The sequence below is a fragment of the Schistocerca cancellata genome, chromosome 1, assembly GCF_023864275.1.
Source record: "Schistocerca cancellata isolate TAMUIC-IGC-003103 chromosome 1, iqSchCanc2.1, whole genome shotgun sequence".
Taxonomy (NCBI): Eukaryota; Metazoa; Arthropoda; class Insecta; order Orthoptera; family Acrididae; genus Schistocerca; species Schistocerca cancellata.
The window spans coordinates 732,364,534-732,382,980 of NC_064626.1; the positions used below are offsets into that span (position 1 = coordinate 732,364,534).

Consider the following 18,447-nt stretch of genomic DNA (forward strand, 5'->3'; position numbering starts at 1 on the left):
ACTCTTTCACTTGGTTTGCAAGATATACGAGACAGACGAAATATCTTCAGACTTCAAGAAGAATGTAATAATTCCAATTTCAAAGAAAGCAGTTTGATAATTCATGCAGGCAAAATACTAACACGAAGTATTTCCAAAAGAATTGAAAAACTGGTAGACGTCGACCTCGGGGAAGATCAGATAGGATTCCGGAGAAATGCAGGAAGACGCGTGAGAATATTGACTTATTTTGGAAGATAGGTCAAGGAAACGCAAACCTACTTCTATAGCATTTGTAGACTTCGAGAGAGTTTCGACAATGTTGACTGGGGAGCTCTTTGAAATTCCGAAGGTAGTAGGGGTAAAACACAAGGATCGAAAAGCTGTTGACAACTTGGAGGAAAAAAAAAAAAAAAAAGATAACAGTTACGACAGTTGAGAGGCATGAAAGGAAAGCACTGGCTGAGAAGGGAGTGAGAGAGGGTTGTAGCCCATGCACGATGTTATTCAATCTGTACATTGAACAGGCAGTAAAGGAAACCATAGAAAAAATTGGAGTAGGAATGAAAATTCAAGGAAAAGAAATATACTTTGAGATTTGCCGATGACCTTGTAATTCTGTCAGAGACAGCAAAGATCTTAGAAGAGCAGTTGAACGGAATGGACAGTGTCTTAAAAGCATGATACAAGATGAACATCAACAAAAACAAAATAGGATAATGGAATGTAGTCGAATTAAATCAGGTAATGCTGAGGGAATTGGATTAGGAAAGGAGATATTAAAAGTAGTAGATGAGTGTTGCTATTTGGGGAGCAAAATAACTGATAGTCAAAGTAGAGAGGGTATAAAATTTGGACTAGCAATTGCAATAAAAGTGTTTCTGAAGTAAATTTGCTAACATCAAGTATACTTTTAAGTGTCAGGCAGTCTCTTCTGAAAGTAATTGTATGGAGTGTAGCTATGTATGGAAGCGAAACATGGACGATTAACAGTTTAAATAAAAAAAAAAGAAGCTATCGAAATGTGGTGCTACAGAAGAATGCTGCAGAGTAGATGGGTCGATCAGGTTACTATTGAGGAAGTGCTGGATAGAATTGGAGAGACAAGAGAATTGTGGCACAGCTTGACCAAAAGAAGGGATCGGTTGATAGGACACATTCTGAGACATCAAGCGATCACCAGTTTTGTATTGGGGGAAGTGTGGGTGGTAAAAATCGTAGAGGGCGGCCAAGAGATGAACACAGTAAGCAGATTGAGATGGATTTAGATTGCAGTAGTTATTTGGAGATGATGAGGCTTGCACACGATATAGTAGCATGGACAGCTGCATCAAATCAGTCTTCCGACTGTAGACCACAACACCATCACATTTCAAACTATTGCTCAGTGGATGGTGTGGCTACTCCGTGCCATTGTTTCATTATTAATTGTTCTTTATTGTTCCATACCTGATCTGAACAAGGAAATAATGTATGCAAATCTCAGTACAGCTTCTCAACGACCTCCATAATTCTGCAAGCAAGGTGCCCCAAACGGTACGTACTCCCTACGCACAGTTTGTGGGACATTTTTAACGTATACGTGACGCTATAACAGTCATTCTCTAATCGACTAAACCTCTAGTAGTTTTGTGTAAATCGATGTAGCGCGTTTTTCTCCTGATTCTTGCCTCAACGTAGCGATTGTTGTTAAACTCACTGAGTACATCTTCAAGAAATCATCATTTTGTACATGGTCACCGGCTCACATTCAGGTTCTGAATTAGGCTACTTCGATATTACGTCGGTAACGATGCCATTACATGCATACAGCAACAAAAAACACTTTGGATATACAGTTATATTTCGCAGTAGGTCCACGATTGTAACATTGAGTGTAAGGACCTTCACTTTGATGTAAACGTAGGCTACCGCGGCCGTTGTCCCAGTCAATAAAATTCTTCTGGGTTTGAGACAGCCAAACCCAGGAGAATTTTATTAACAGCTTCACTTTGAATTAAAAAGATTGAAGGTATGATCACTTTACTGGCCAACAAAAGTGAGATTTTAGGTTTTTGCGTGTTCTTAATAAATAAACTAACGGAAAAAATTAGTGCACCTGGAAAGACGATGTCGATTTTGATCCGATGACGGCATACATGATCTGTTTGAGAGTGGATAGAAACATGATGATTTCAACGTTATCCGCCAACAGATAGCGTAGGGACATAGCTGTCAGAGCGCCAGCTGTGTCTACCTCACAGCCAGAAGGCTCAGTGTGGTGGAAACGTGTGAAGCAAGCAGGTAACCACGCTACAGAGGCGCACTCCGCTTCCTGTAGCCAACTGAGCGAGTTTGAAACGGGACAAATTGTAGCCTCAGAGTAGCGGGATGGTCCTTTCGGAGAACTGCAACACAAGTTGGACGTGATGTGTCTGTTGTGCAATGATGCTGGTATCAGTGGTCACGTGAACATTCTCACACTCGTAGACAACGTTCTCGATGTCCACACAGCACAGACGCTCGCCAGTATCGTCGCAGTAGCAGATTGCACAGCTACCACAGCACAGATAAGAGGGTTTGTGAACCCAGACGTGTCAACAGGAACTGTTGCGAACTGGTTGTTAGCAGTGGGACTACAGGCACGCACACCTCCCGCCCTTCTTCCACTCCCGCCACAACTTCGACGTGCACGACTCTACTGGTGCCGTCAGAGGGTCGCTTGGAAGACAGAATGTTGCAGCGTTGTCTTCAGCGATGAAAGCAGATTTTACCTGCACGCACGTGATGGCCGTTTGTCTGTACGTCATAGACCTGGTGATCGCTGTCTCATAGAGTGCATTCGTCCGAGACACACTGGCCTTACCATAGGCCTTATGGTCTGGGGTGCAATAAGCTACAACTTTCGTTCACGTTTGGTATTTCTGGAGGGGACGCGTTCGGTACACGCAGAATGTTGTTAGACCCGTTCTTTGGCCGTTCTTGCAACAGGAAAGTGATATATTATTCCGACATGATAATTTTGCTGTATAGGATATGATGAGATGAGAAGTGAGAAACTGAGTGAGGTGGCCTATTATATATTAGCCCATTGGACTCTTATTCGCAGGATGGCGCTTCGAATCCCCCTCTACTCATCCAGATTTAGGTTTTTCATGGCTTCTGGAAATCACTTATTGCAATGCTGGGATGGTTCCGTGAAAAGGACATGACCAGTTTCTTCCGCTACCCTTCTGAGTCTGAGCTTGTTCTGGTTCACTAATCGCCGCGCCGTCGACGCGACGCAAAATCCTAACCTCCTTTCAAAAATGGTTCAAATGGCTCTGAGCACTATGGGACTCAACTGCTGTGGTCATTAGTCCCCTAGAACTTAGAACTACTTAAACCTAACTAACCTAAGGACATCACACACACCCATGCCCGAGGCAGGATTCGAACCTGCGACCGTAGCAGCAGCGCGGCTCCGGGCTGGAGCGCCTAGAACCGCACGGCCACCGCGGCCGGCCTAACCTCCTTTCCTCGATGACCAGCAAAAATAAGCAAATACGGGGATATGACAGGTAAAGTAAGACATGTGTAAACTTCAGTCGGTGCACATCGTTCCATTGGAAGCATTGGACACCGGAACGATTCCAAAGAAACTATGAAGAACCTGCAGTACCTAAAATTGCGTTCTTTATTGAGTTGCAACTTCACATGAAAATTATGCTGAACGCCTGCAGAGTAGTAGAGGTGTTGTCTGCCGTAACAAAATGACTTGGGGAATAATTAAATAATTAGTGATGATCTCACCAAACGACAGTATAGACTGTGAGGGGACACAGAATAACGCTTGGCAAAAGTATAAGAAGAGATCAGGAAAGCAGTAGACTATGGAACTAAGAGATACAGGAAGGAGAAAGAAAGTGCGTGAAATAGCGTTGAGGAAAGACTTATGAGGGAAAAGCAGACACTGTTTTCCACAGAACTCGTGCGTTCATCGATAAATTAATAAGGGAAGTAGTATTCCGCTGAATGGTCAGATAGATGCGGTATACACTGAAGAGCCAAAGAAACTTGTACACCTGCCTAATGTCGTGTAGAGCTCCCGTGAGCACGCTTTAACTGCCGCAATACGACGTGACATGGACTCTACTAATGTCTGAAGTAGTGCTGGAGGGAACTGACACCATGAATCCTGCAGGGCTGTCCATAAATCCGTAAGAGTACGGGGGTGGAGATCTCTTCTTAACAGCACGTTACAAGGCATCCCAGATATGCTCAATAACGTTCATGCCTGAGGGGTTTAGTGGCCAGCGGAATTGTTCAAATTCAGAGGCGTGTTCCTGGGACCGATCTGTCCTGCTGGAATTGCCGAGTCCGTCGGAATGCACAATGGACATGAATGGATGCAGGTGATCAGAGAGGATGCTTATGAACGTGTCACCTGTCAGAGTCGTATCTAGATGTATCAGCGGTCCCATATCACTTCATGTGCACACGCCCCACATAGTTACAGAGCCTCCACCAGCTTGAACGGCCCCCTGCTGACATGCAGGGTTCGTGGATTCATGAGGTTGTGTCCATAACAGTACACGACCGTCCGCTCGAAACAATTTGAAACGAGACTCGCCCGACCAAGCAATATGTTTCCAGTCATCAACAGTCCAATGTCGGTGTTGACGGGCCCAGGCGAGGCGTAACGCTTTGTGTCGTGCAGTCGTCAAGGGTACGCGAGTACGCCTTCGGCTCCGAAAGTCCATACCGATGATGTTTCGTTGAATGGTTCGCACGCTGACACTTACTGATGGCCCGGCATTGAAATCTGCAGCAATTTGCGTAAGTGTTGTACTTCTGTCACGTTGAACGATTCTCTTCAGACGTCATTGGTTCCATTCTTGCAGGATCTTTTTCGGGCCACAGCAATGTCGGAGATTTGATGTTTTGCCGGCCGGCCGGTGTGGCCGAGCGGTTCTAGGCGCTTCAGTCTGGAACCGCGCGACCGCTACGGTCGCAGGTTCGAATCCTGCCTCGGGCATGGATGTGTGTGATATCCTTAGGTTAGTAAGGTTTAAGTATTTCTGAGTTCTAGGGGACTTTTGACCTCGGATGTTAACTCCCACAGTGCTCAGAGCCATTTGATGTTTTACCGGATTCCTGATACTCACGGTACACTCGTGAAATCGTCTTACGGGAAAATCCGCCCTTCATCGCGACCTCGGAGATGCTGTGTCCCATTGCTGGTGCGCCGACAGCACGTTCAAACTCACTTAAATCTTGATAACCTACCATTGTAGGAGCCGTAACCGATCTAACAACGGCACTAGACACTTGTCTTATATAGGCGCTGCCGACCGCAGCGACGTATCCTGCCTGTTTGCAGATCACTGTATTTGATAGCGCGTGCCTGTACTAGCTTCTTTGGCGCTTCAGTGTACTTCCAAAATATATTTTTCCTGAGAGTATTTGACACGAGAGCGCGCGTGAGAGCAATAGCGGACGACCCAGACTCGGGCTGTACGATCGTTCGTTTAATACTCCAACCAGCGGGTTTCCACGCTCGTTCATGCGGATGGTAGGCTACTCACTAGTCGCCGCCTCAGAGAATACGGTTCACAAACAGAATGCAGTAACACACGCAATAAAGGTTAGGCGATTCACTCAGATGGGTCACACGACTTCTGTCCCTTGGGTTAACTGACGACTGTGGGGACAAGATGATCAGCTGGCCTCATCGTTCAAATAAAATAAATTTTCCAAATCATGGGAAAAAGAGGACGCCTCAATACAGAGAAACGCTATGAAAAAGAGGGAAACGATGAGAGTATTGACAGTTGACACTTGAAGCAAACTACGAGACGTAAAAGTTGAGAATTTGGCGAATACAGTGTTTGCACGGATGTCAGTATTTAGACTATTTTGCGTGTATTTTGGACCAATTTAAGCTTCCTGCGGAATAGAGTTTTTTTTCGGTAAAAGCCCTAGGTTGTGGACAGAGGCGGCCCCTGTCTTCAGCATTGTTACCAATATACTCAAATTCTCGAGTACCATAGAGTCCTACCGATACTTTTTGTCCCCTTCAATTGCGTATCAAAATATTGGATTGGTTCATAAGTCCGTAGCGTAATACTGTCTCCTTCAATTTTTGCAACAGTCTGCCATTTCTGGGTTAACTTCCTGACTACACGACTGTAGAAATCATGTGGTTTTGAGGCAGAGAACTCGTAGAGCCATGTTCGGAGCTCATTATCATCGGGAAAGAAAGTTCCTTGAAGGTTATTCCATAGAGAGCGGAAAAGGTGAAAATCTGAGGGAGCAAGATCAATTCCTGTAAAATGTTTTTTGTCAGCCTAGCAGAATGCGGGCAGGTGTTATCGTGGAGTAACAGCATCACTTCACGCGGTCTTCCTGGTGAATACACCTCGGGCCTCCGGAAAGCAATTCGTAGCACACAACGCAGTCCCTGTTCCATCAGATGCATAACATTATCTTTGGGCCGGCCGGAGTGGCCGAGCGGTTACAGGCGCTACAGTCTGGAACCGCACGACCGCTGCGGTCGGAGGTTCGAATCCTGCCTCGGGCATGGATGTGTGTGATGTCCTGTCCTTAGGTTAGTTACGTTTAAGTAGTTCTAAGTTCTAGGGGACGTATGACCACAGCAGTTGAGTCCCATAGTGCTCAGAGCCATTTGAACCATTATCTTTGGGACAAGCGCAGGTCTTTGTAAGGGGAGTTGCTACTTTGTTTGGGCTCAGTCATTCCTTGCTTTCCCATATGTTAGCATAAAGACACCATTTCTAGTCACCAATAACTATACAGAATTGGAATCGTCGGTGTTCTCGGCCAGTTGATGACGAGCAAGTAGAGATGCACATATGGCCAACCGCTGATTTTTGTGATTTTGGCTTTTCCCAGTGCATGCAAATATCGCTCGATGGTGGAACGATTACAGTTCTTCACATTTGTCAGTTCTCGTGTATACTGACGCGGATCATTGTGGATTAATGCATTTAAACGATCTTCACCAAAGCCCTGATGTCTTCCTGAACTTGGAGAGTCACTAGTGTCAAAATAGTCCTCATAAACGAGAAAACCATTTTCTTGCTATGCTCTGTCCAATGCCATTATTTACGTAGACGGACCGACTGAATTGACGCAGTGGTTAGCACACTGGACTCACATTCGGGAGAGCGACGGTTCAAACCTTCATCCGGTCACCCTAATTTAAGTTTTCCGTGTTTTCCCTAAATGGCTTCAGGCAAATGCCGAGATTGTTCCTTTCAAAGGGGACGCCCGATTTCCTTCCCTAATCGAAACTTGTGCTCCGTCTCTAATGACCTCGTTGTCGACTTGACATTAACCGCTAATCTGTTCCTCCTCCTCCTCCCCCGTCCCCCTCTTTCACCCCGTCCCTTTAGCCCCTCCCCCTCAATGAATGGCGCAAATATTTCTGGCTGCCTCCGCTACTGTCACATCTCTCTATTGGTTAAGATTTCTCCACTTGCCTCTCCATATTCCGGCGTCCACAGTTCCACTCACTATCTCCAAATGACAAAATGACAATATGTAAACTCAAATAGCAGCAGTGAACTACAAATAAGAAATGGCGATCGATAAAGAAACCCATAGCAACTGGAATACCAACACGCAAATCAAAAACGCACCAGCCTGATACGTGTTCTTGGTAGTTCAGTATAATGCACATGTTGCAAAAGCCATCAAAATGCCCCCCAAACAACGAAAAGAACGCACTTTATCAAGCAAATATTGTTTGCAAGCAAAGCACTTTTTAGCAAGCAAAGCACTTGTTAGCAACTGAAAACATGTTCTGCGTCCTTATTTAATCTAACCGTTGCTGAAACTGTCGCTAAGTGGCAACACTTCACAGTATTTCTGTACAAAATGGTTCAAATGGCTCTGAGCACTATGGGACTAAACTTCTGAGGTCATCAGTCCCCTAGAACTTACAACTACTTAAACCTAACTAACCTAAGGACATCACACACATTCATGCCCATGGCAGGATTCGAACCTGCGACCGTAACAGTTGCGCGGATCTAGACTGTAGCGCCGAGAACCACTCGGCGACAACGGACGGCTATTTCTGTACACTTTAGCGAGACGTGCAGTGTACAAACTTATCACGTCTTTAGTACATGGTGTAGATTTACCAATACAAAAAACAAAGACATCGTTACTACTATCACAATGTTAATATTACGCCTATATTAATGACGCATTAAAGCGTAATAGAGATGCAGAGACAAGGATTAAAGGATTAGAGAGTGAAGAATCAGTCACTGTGTTGATTGCCATGCGTTTTAAACAGCGGAACCCTGTGGATGGTAGTAAAGTCCCTTAAGGTCTTTTTTTAGCCTCGTGGAAGCCTGTAAATGGCCACGCCTCTAAACCTCTGCTGTATGGAACTTATGCGCATTTTAAGGCGCCGTCAAGTGCATAACATGTTCGAAGAGTGTAAGTGTGTATCATTAGTTGTGGAAACGTTGACTGGTATTATTTAAGTCCACGTAATGAATATTCGAAATGCTTCCTGATAGTTTAAATTCTGTAATATAGCTGGAGTGTTCAATAAGTAATGCGACACATTTTCTTTTCGGCCAATTTCGGCTGAAAAAATGTGGAACTTGTTGTGGGACATCTGGAATGTGGAGGAGGTGAGTCCCAAGCAGAGAGCTGACATTGAGTTTCTTTTGGAGGAAAACTGGAGCATCGCAGAGTTACATAGGCACTTGCAGAATATCTACGGAGATATGGCAGTGAACAGAAGCATAATGAGCCGTTGGGCAAGGCGTCTGTCATCATTGCAACAAGGTCCCACTAGTCGGCCGGCCACACACAGCTGTGACTCCCACGATGTTGGAAAGAGCGGAGACACTCATTGAAGGTGATCGACGGATTACAATCGCACACATAGCTGAGCAATTGAACGTCTCTGTTGATAGTGCGGACACACTCGTCCGCCAGTTCGGGTAGTCAAAGGTACGCGTCCGCTACCTAACAGAAGACCATAAAAAGCAACGAAAGTCTGAGATTATGCTGGAAAATAGAGTTTTGTAGCCAAGAGAGTGGGGGTGTATTGAGATACTGAATAAAATGAGTCATTCTCAATGGAGAGAAGTCTTCCGAAGTAAGAGTGATTTCGGGTGTGCCGCAGGGGAGTGTCATGGGACCGATGCTATTCACAATATACATAAATGACCTTGTGGATGACATCGGAAGTTCACGGAGGCTTTTTGCGGATGATGCTGTGGTATATCGAGAGGTTGTAACAATGGAAAATTGTACTGAAATGCAGGAGGATCTGCAGCGGAGTGATGCGTGGTGCAGGGAATGGCAATTGAATCTCAATGTAGACAAGTGCAATGTGCTGCGAATACACAGAAAGAAAGATCCCTTATCATTTAGTTACAATATAGCAGGTCAGCAACTGGAATCAGTTAATTCCATAAATTATCTGGGAGTAGGCATTAGGAGTGATTTAAAATGGAATGATCATATAAAGCTGATCGTTGGTAAAGCAGATGCCAGACTGACATTCATTGGAAGATTCCTAAGGAAATGCAATCCGAAAACAAAGGAAGTAGGTTACAGTACGCTTGTTCGCCCACTGCTTGAATACTGCTCAGCAGTGTGGGATCCGTAGCAGATAGATTTGATAGAGAGATAGAGAAGATCCAACGGTGAGCAGCGCGCTTCGTTACAGGTTCATTTAGTAATCGCGAAAGCGTTACGGAGATGATAGATGAACTTCAGTGGAAGACTCTGCAGGAGAGACGCTCATTATCTCGGTAGGGGCTTTTGTTGAAGTTTCGAGAACATACCTTCACCGAGGAGTCAAGTAGTATATTGCTCCCTCCTACGTATATCTCGCGAAGAGACCATGAGAATAAAATCAGAGAGATTAGAGCCCACACAGAAGCATACCGACAATCCTTCTTTCCACGAACAATCCGAGACTGGAATAGAAGGGAGAACCGATAGAGGTACTCAAGGTACCCTCCGCCACACACCGTCAGGTGGCTTGCGGAGTATGGCTGTAGATGTAGATGCTTTCAGAAAAAAAAGAACGTGTTGCATTACTTGCTGAACGCCCCCTCGTGTTATTCAAAAATATAATAGATTTTGAGGTGGCTAATCGCCAGAGCCTTTATCTACGAGCCCCAGCTGGCTGGGAGTTTATTGGGGTTTAGAGGCATCCGTGGCAGAGAGGCGGTCACGCTTAGTTTCCGGTCAGGAGAGTACTCGGAATGTGAGACGGAGGACTGCGGCCGGTGTCCAGCCTTGGCCCAGGTAGCGGATGCACCGAGTGTCTGGTGGCTGCCAGCACGGGGCAGCGCTCGACGCCCGGCCCCCCAACAGAAATAGTATTTGGCAAACCCGTCGCCAGCAGTGTGTGTGTAGGAGCGTTCAGTCTATCGCGGCTCGCCGGCCGCTCCACGGCGGGGCCGCAGCGATACACCGCCGCGTGTGTACACTCGGGGGCTGGTTTTTCGCCACCTCTCGGCGCCGGAAGAAAAAAGTAATAATTTAGCGCGTCGCTTGTTTCGTAAAGTGGGCGCAGCTATAAATAAGGCGCCGGAAGGGAAGGGCAGAGGAGGGAAGGGCAGGCAGGGTTGGTCGGCGCGCATGCCCCCGCGTGGCCAGTGTGCCGGCGCCGCTGCTGCGCGGCGACTACGGCTGCTGGACCCGCCGCCGCCGCTGCCGCTGTTGGCCTGACCGCCTGCCGGAGACATGCTGGTCGGGGCCGACGCGGCGCTGCCGGCCGTTCGGCCGCCGCGCCGCCGCAACATCTTCAGGGGCGTCAAGAAGGAATTCCTCAAGAGGCAGGCCACCATATACCTCGAAACCATGACAGTGAGTCGGAAGGAACAGCGCGTGCTGTGAGTGGACGCGGGACAACGGGACTGACATTACAAAGCTTATGCTTACGCCTTAGGGGAACACAGTGATCTTACTGTAGTTTTTGTGTTGCACAGGGTGGTTCCGTGATGATCATACAAACTATCAAGAAGGGTAACTGTATCAATTTAAGGTAAGGAACGATGGTCTGGAAATGACCAGGTCGAAAATTGTAAGCGAAAATTATTCCGATACCTCTGACTGTGGAACACATGCACCGGTACTGTAGTTGCTAAGACTGTAGAGTAGGCAATCTTCAGCGGCGGTAGCGTGGGCCAAAACAAGAAAAAAATTCCTGTAAACACGCGGGTTCTAAATGCATATATCAAAAGGTACGGAAACTTTCTCAGAAGAACAGATATGTTTGATGTTTTTGTCCGTACTACCACCTCAAAGTTCCGTACCCTTCAATCTTAGCAACAACAGTACAGGTGTTCCACTGTCAGAGGTATTAGAACCATTTTCTATTAAAACTTCAGACTAGGTCGTTTTTGGTCAAGGGTCCCTTGCCTCAAATTGATACGTTTAGCCCCCATCATCCCTGAAAGCTTGCAATATCATCAAGGAACCACCTTGTATATTTCAGCCTAAGATAACACAAGTGACATCATTACTGCTTCCGACTTATTACCACGTCATCTCGACAGGATCAGTTTAAAAAGAAAGAAAACTGCGTAGTAAAATACTAGGAAATTAAATAGCAAATCAAAGTAACTTCTCTACACCATTAATGTAGTGTGCTTATAGGTGTGTTCGTAAAAGAGATTTGTAATTTAATTTCTTAGTCTTTACTGCCTCAACCCCCCCCCCCCCCCCATTTATTTCTTTTTGAGCGTATCTTCTGATGACGACCTGGTAATAAGTAGAAGCTGGAAAATATACCATTTGCATGACCAGACCAGGGACAGAAAGAAATAGGAAACATTACTTTCGCTACTCAACTAATTCATTAATAGCCAGACCCACTTCTCGGAATATGCAGTGTTCGAATTCGGTTCTAATTATGAAGACTTTGTCACCATTTATGAGGCTACAGTTAATGCCAGTTTGCCGAATGGGACTTCAGTAGCCATTAGCTTTTTATTATTAATTTGTTTTATACTTTGCGTCTAATATAGATAGATTAGCGAAACTTAATGAAACGAGCTTTTAGCAGCTGCTGACAGCTTGTAACTGTTCTGTCAACCTTTCAGGCACAAGATTGTTCTGAATTTTGAACAGTGTCGTCTTAAGTATTGTGGATAAACATGACGCAAAAATGAATGTTTCCACCAGCCTACTTGTCAAACACAGAGATCAGCACGTGATTATGTTAAGACATTTGCTAGATGAAAAAATTCGAACTTTAAGACAACAGAAAATTTTATTGAAATCATTTAAACTTTTTATGCTTCATTTGCAGCTAATGGAAGTAAAAACAGAGAGAACTTACAAGCAAATTAAATTAAATCCATAGCCAAATACCTGACTGATCACTACGGCCTTCATCATCATCATCATCTTCTTCTTCTTCTTCTTCTTCTTCTTCTTGTTACTCGCTGTTTAAACGTTGAGGCTCACAAATCAACAAACACTGTGGAAACGAAGATTTTGATGTCTCTGATAGCCCGAACTATGGCATTTACAAAAAAAATGTTTGAAACTTCGGACACATCTTTCTGTAGCCCGTGTCAGAGAAATAACAGCGATCTTTATTGTGGGCTACATTCACAGCAAAAATAACAAGGAACAGGAGATAACATAGACTGATGTTTCGATATTTTCCACTCGAGCTCATCTGCTTCAAGTCGTGGGACCAGCAATTTTTATTTCTACTTCTCGATTGGTGATGTAAACTAAAAAGCGCTTACAGTTGCAGTGCTGTCACGTGCCACAAATAAAGGTATGTTCCCCAAACTCATATTATTTCAACCTCAAGACCTGTCCCTCAAAAGTTTTTTGAATCTGAATTAAAATATCAGCTATTTGTCTTAGTATTGATTTTTTGAAGTAATTTATTATTACCCTCGTCTCCTTCAATGATTCCACACCAGATTTTCTGACGATTTGTTAAAGCTGTAATCTTTTGGGGTGGAGGGGTGCGGACGAAATTGTTTCATAGTACAGAAGAATCTGAACGAATAACAGAGGAAGCTGCTAACATACTCCCTCTTCCATCCTGTGATCGACTGGCACCGAAAAGAGCAGCCTGTCTCATAATGCAGTGTATTGCAGTAATGATGGTAGCTGAAACATCCTTTACTCATATCTCATCCCCTTCACCAGATTCATGAATATTTCATCAATCAATTGCCTTGTTAGTTCCTCTGTATCGCCAACTTCCTATGTCTTCCAGATATACTGCAGTGAGACTAAGTCAAACAAACATTTCCTTACCTGCCAAAAAGTGAAAAAAGCTTTGCTTGAAGTCCTTTGAAATCTCTTGTTAACTCAAGTTCTACAAGCGATTTGGATATTCTGGCTTGACTAGTGGATTAGAGAGAAAGGCGTCCATACCTGGGGGCAAGTGCAGGCCGTGTACAGCTCCCCCCGTCACCCTAGCTCTTAGTGAAAGGAAAAATACAGTGTAGTGAGTTGCTACTTTTTTGAAGAAAATGACTGAAAAATAGGTATTATGCAGATTTTTAATGAGGTTGGAAATGGAACTCTTAATAATTCTCCATACCCCAGGTCTTGGCTCCTTCCCCCCTACTAACTATCACATGGACGCCCTTGTGAGCGAGAGAGAGAGAGAGAGAGAGAGAGAGAGAGAGAGAGAGAGAGAGAGGGGGGGGGGATCCTAACATGTGATAATACAAGTACTACATCTCCCCTTATCTCCATCCTCTTGTTCTAACAGTACCCCTATCGATTACTCATAATAGCACACAAGAATTTTATGAAAAGTTGATTAAGAAGCTTCTGTCTGAATGCTGACAAGCTGCTTGAAGCCAGAAGTGTTTATTCCAAGATAAGAGAATGAAGTTCTCGAATGCAATCGTTTGTGCCCACTTGAAATTGTGTGCAGGACTGTGATTCATAGCTGGATCTCTGCTGTTTACAGACAGTTTTTAGCACTACCATCATCCTATCACACATCAGTAGCGACTTAAAGCTCCAGTTTGCCATTCCTTTCCCTCCATGTCATCTAAACTCCTTTGGATGGGAGAAGAGGACAGTAGGGAGTCAACTTCGACTTTCGGTGTGGCACACAGTTTTGACTCATTACTCTGCTATAAAGTAACAATTTATCTGTGTTTTATGGTATTCATAACACTTAGTCTCTTCCCATCTACTAATCTATTTTCATCTGCATCTGCCAGCTTTGCTGAGGAAATATACAAATATTTGTGAAAATCAAAACACCAAGAAGTATGCATATGACAGAAATGCTCTTTATACAACAGATTAGATACAAGACAATTTACATGTTATTAGGATTAAGATTGGGATTACAAAACTATCCATTATCTCCAACTTTGAGGATCCATTTCAGTGTGAGGTCACACATTTCTGGGGAATCGCCCTCTTATTGTTTGTATTATGTCCTACAAAGCAAGAGTTCTTGTTGAAAGACTGTGACTAATGAGTTGCTGACCAGCCATATCCTGTATATGTCGCCATGTCAAGGGGGACATCCAGGCTGAGGGAGTAAGTCCAGCAGTACTCCTCAAAAAGGTTTCTCCATTTCTCACCACTTGAGTCTGTCCATTGTTCTCCTGAAATATGGCATATTGAATTCTTTGAAGAAGGGACAGTATCTCTGGCATGAAGCCTCACTAGCTCAGCTGTCGCTGTTAAAATATCTCTTAACTGCATGGGAGACAAAAGTATTTGCTTTACCCAAACCATCACACTTAGCTTCTGTCTGCCATGCCACTCAACAAATTCAGGCAGCCAAGGTGTGATCACATAAGTAGTGTCGAACACATGGATGGCCATCACTTTAAGTTAGACTGAAGTGGAAGAAAAGCTAATTGGTCAACAAGCCAGCCAGCAAAGGCATTTGTGTGCCACCAGCACCTCCTTTAGCAGACAATGTTGAACTGTCTGTGCAGATAGTTCCACACCCCCTTGCAGCATTTCACTATACTGTGAATGAAGCTACATGGTTCATCATTGTCATGAAGTCAGGATGGTGGTGATCCCATTTGGTGGTCTGTAAGGTCCAATGTCTGCTTGACATTATGTTTGTTGCTCTTCTGCCCACTGGTTACACACATGTATCAGTGTTATAGCAGTGAGTGCTATACAACATGAAACATTGATGTATGACAAACTCATTTCTCTGAGACATTCTGCTCCATGCAGGCATATTGGCATCTGATTTTGTCTTTCCATACCATCCTAGGGTTCTCACTGAAGAGTATGGCACTGCTGGGAGTAAGAGGATGCCATTTCACCACAATTTTAACTGTATATTACAGGTACACTATTCTACATATCCTCAGAGTTTGATTTCATTCAGGCAATTATCTCAAGATGTTACAATATTCACAGATGTTAGTGTTTGTGAAAAGGTCACACTGTCAGTTTCATTGGGACTGAAAATCTGACATTTGGATGCAGTACTCCTTCATCTGAGTGACCCAAGCACATACCACTTCTCTGGATGTACAATGCCACAGCACCAAGGGAAAGACTCTGTTGAAATTGGAAATTTTCTAAGTATTTTCTTTTGTATGTTTTAATAGAGACTTGTTTCATGAGAAATGAAATCACTTGCCATTTGTTAATTTGAGAGTTGTTTTATTATCAATGGGATTACTGCTGTATAGTAGTCTGCTGTTCAGTCCATTGAATTTAAATGCCAATCATTGAAACAGGCTGGGCATTGTATGGTTAGGAATCATTAAACAGTCACCATTGTTTCAACAGGACAGTCATGGAGAACTGCATTATTCAGATATTTGTGTTCATAATGAATGTATGTTCCTAACAGCATAAAACAGTGGAAGATTAGGGTATAATGCTTTATCAGTGATGTCAGTGAGACAGAGATCAAGCTCATGTTGGGAAATAATATTGGCAGTGTTCTTTGCAGAGAACTGTTCTGGCATTTGTCTTACAGAATTTAAGAAAACTACAAGAAACCTTAATCTGGATGGCTGAATGATAATTTGAACCACCATCCTCCTGACTGCTACTCAAGTGCATTAACCACTGAACCATCTTGCTGTCAGATTGACCAATATGTCCAGTTATGTATCAGATCAATACTCATATTTCCAGAAATATGATTATTGTCAGCTTCCAGTGGTGGTGATGGCAACAGAAATTCCACATTTGATGTCATCCTGAAACCAGTAGGGCCAACTTGTCTTTCCATGGCAGCAAAGTCTCGACCATTTTATAGGTGTTTATTCTGTCATATTCTTGTGGCAAACATCTGCACACAATGTAGGCTTTCTTATGTACAGTTGTTATTGTGAATAGTACAATACTTTCACTACAGGAATCATTATACAGTATACTAAAAAGGGCAGAGAAACAACAGCCTCTTATCCCAAATGAGTACTGTCACTTGCTGTCTAACTTAGCACATAGGTTCTAATGAGAATATTGCAGGGGAAGGGAATAATAGGGAATATACAGGGATCCAAAAACACTGGCTGGTAAGAAACTTTTAAAAATTAATTGTGCAGCAACAGATGTTGAAATCTCTTAAAATAGAGATGATGAGATTAACTAGTCTTCTTTCAATCATGCACTGTTAAATTTCACAACTGCGATAACTGCTTTCCTTTATAATCGTAAGATACTGAGAAACAGTCTGTGCTAGAGGTGCAGATTTTTATATACATCCTATATTGTCTGTGGCTGTCAAGTTCTTGAAGTGTGGCTATAATCTTGTAGCTGCTAACAAGTCCTGTTCAATAATCAGTGCTGGATATAATCACCAGTTTCTGGGTCCTTTTCATTTTTAGCATAAGCTTTTTTTGTAAACACCAACACCTTTTCACATAGGTGGTACCAGTGCATCTGTTCAAAAAGTTACGTAAGGACATGCAGGGTTCATAACAGCTAGTGATGGAATATACTAACACAATACGGTATCTTTCTTCAACTAAATCTTTTTTATTGTGATGAAAAGGTAAGGAATAAAATTCCTACCTAATCTCTCATTATATTCTGTAACATAAAGATTTTTAAAACTCTGTATGTGGCAGTCCATTATATTATCCATTTGCTCCACAACTGTTACACTAGTGCATTCCAGTCAAAAAAGACAAAGATCTCTCATTAGTCTCAATTTCTGTAAGTAGATTCTCCTACACTATGATGAAACTGTACACTATATGGCATCTAGATACGTAATGGTTAAGGCAGCAAGTGGGTATGTCGGACATAAGTTTGATGGAAGGATGTTATTTAAGGCTTTTATGACCTGTCTATAATGAGGTAATCAGAATCGGAGCACAAGTACTATCAATTTAGGAAAACCATAGTAAACCTAATCACAATGTGTGTGTGTACTAGAATTTAAATGCTGCTCCTGCCAAATAAGACATCAGTGTCAGTATATTTGGTTGCCACAGTTTTAATACCTGTGGAGAAAAAGGCACTGTTAAGAAGCAGAATAATTTGACATGCAGTAATCAGTGCACTTAGTCAGTGACAAAATGTCAGTGTTCGGTGAGTACTAACATTTGTTGCTCCTGGCAAAAATCCGTTTCAGCTGGATTGTGGCTTGGACATTCATAACAAAAAATCAGGCAAATACAAGTAGGACTCATGCTCTAAGGGTTCTGTACAAACTAAATTATGTATATTGATGATGATGATACTACTACTACTACTACTACTACTACTACTACTACTACTACTACTACTACTTCTGTCTGGCTCAGTGGCCTGGTGGAAGGTTTTTCTGGAGGCCACTTCAGTCATTTGCATGTTCCTAAACTACCCCTTTCATTTAGTGATGGAAAGGGACTACGTTTAATGTACAATCCAAACAACATGTTGTAGTTGATTCCACACATGGTTGAGAGGTGAATACTAGGTTAAAATGAAGGCTGAAAAATTCTTGGTCCAACCAAGATTTGATCCCATGACTTATTGATTTCCATGCACGCACTCTATCACTAAATCACCAGGTCGAACGTTTATGCAGATGGTTCATGTATAGGTTTTGAAAAGTTAGCTTATGATCAATGGATCAACAACAACAAAATGGTCCCATAAGAATTCTGTTTTTACTGGCCAAGGTGCGGGACCCCAAACAAAACAAAGAAATTCTTCTATAGGCTTCTCCAACAATAATCCTTCACTAATAGTAATTATAACTAGTACTTCTAATCAATAGCTTGGCAAATACAATTTAAGTTAGTACATTCCTAATTCACAACCATTTCATTAAAAGCCACTGATGAAGTTATGTTGGAATGTGCATAGAAGTGCCAAAGAAATTGTTGTAGGCATGCTTATTGAAATACAGAGATATGTAAATAGGCAGAATAGAGCGCTGCAGTTGGCAGCTCCTATATAAGACAACAAGTGTCTGGCACCATTGTTAGATCCATTACTGCTGCTAAAATGGCAGGTTATCAAAATATAACTGAGTCTGAACGTGGTGTTATAGTCGACGCTTGAGCGATGGGACACAGC

General features: G+C 43.2%; 1 protein-coding gene across 5 annotated transcripts in view; it reads left to right on the forward strand.

Annotated features, from left to right (window-relative positions):
- LOC126185297 (protein unc-13 homolog 4B) overlaps positions 1–18,447 on the forward strand; it is a 509,766-nt gene that overhangs the window by 437,165 nt on the left and 54,154 nt on the right. Inside the window, exon 1 of one of the 5 annotated variants that reach the window (XM_049928120.1) lies at positions 10,383–10,812. The exons of the other annotated variants lie outside the window; for them this stretch is intronic. Coding sequence (XP_049784077.1) covers positions 10,690–10,812 — 123 coding nt within the window. The 5' untranslated portion in view covers positions 10,383–10,689. Of the gene's footprint in view, positions 1–10,382; positions 10,813–18,447 lie in introns of those variants that run through there. 5 annotated transcript variants of the gene reach the window in all.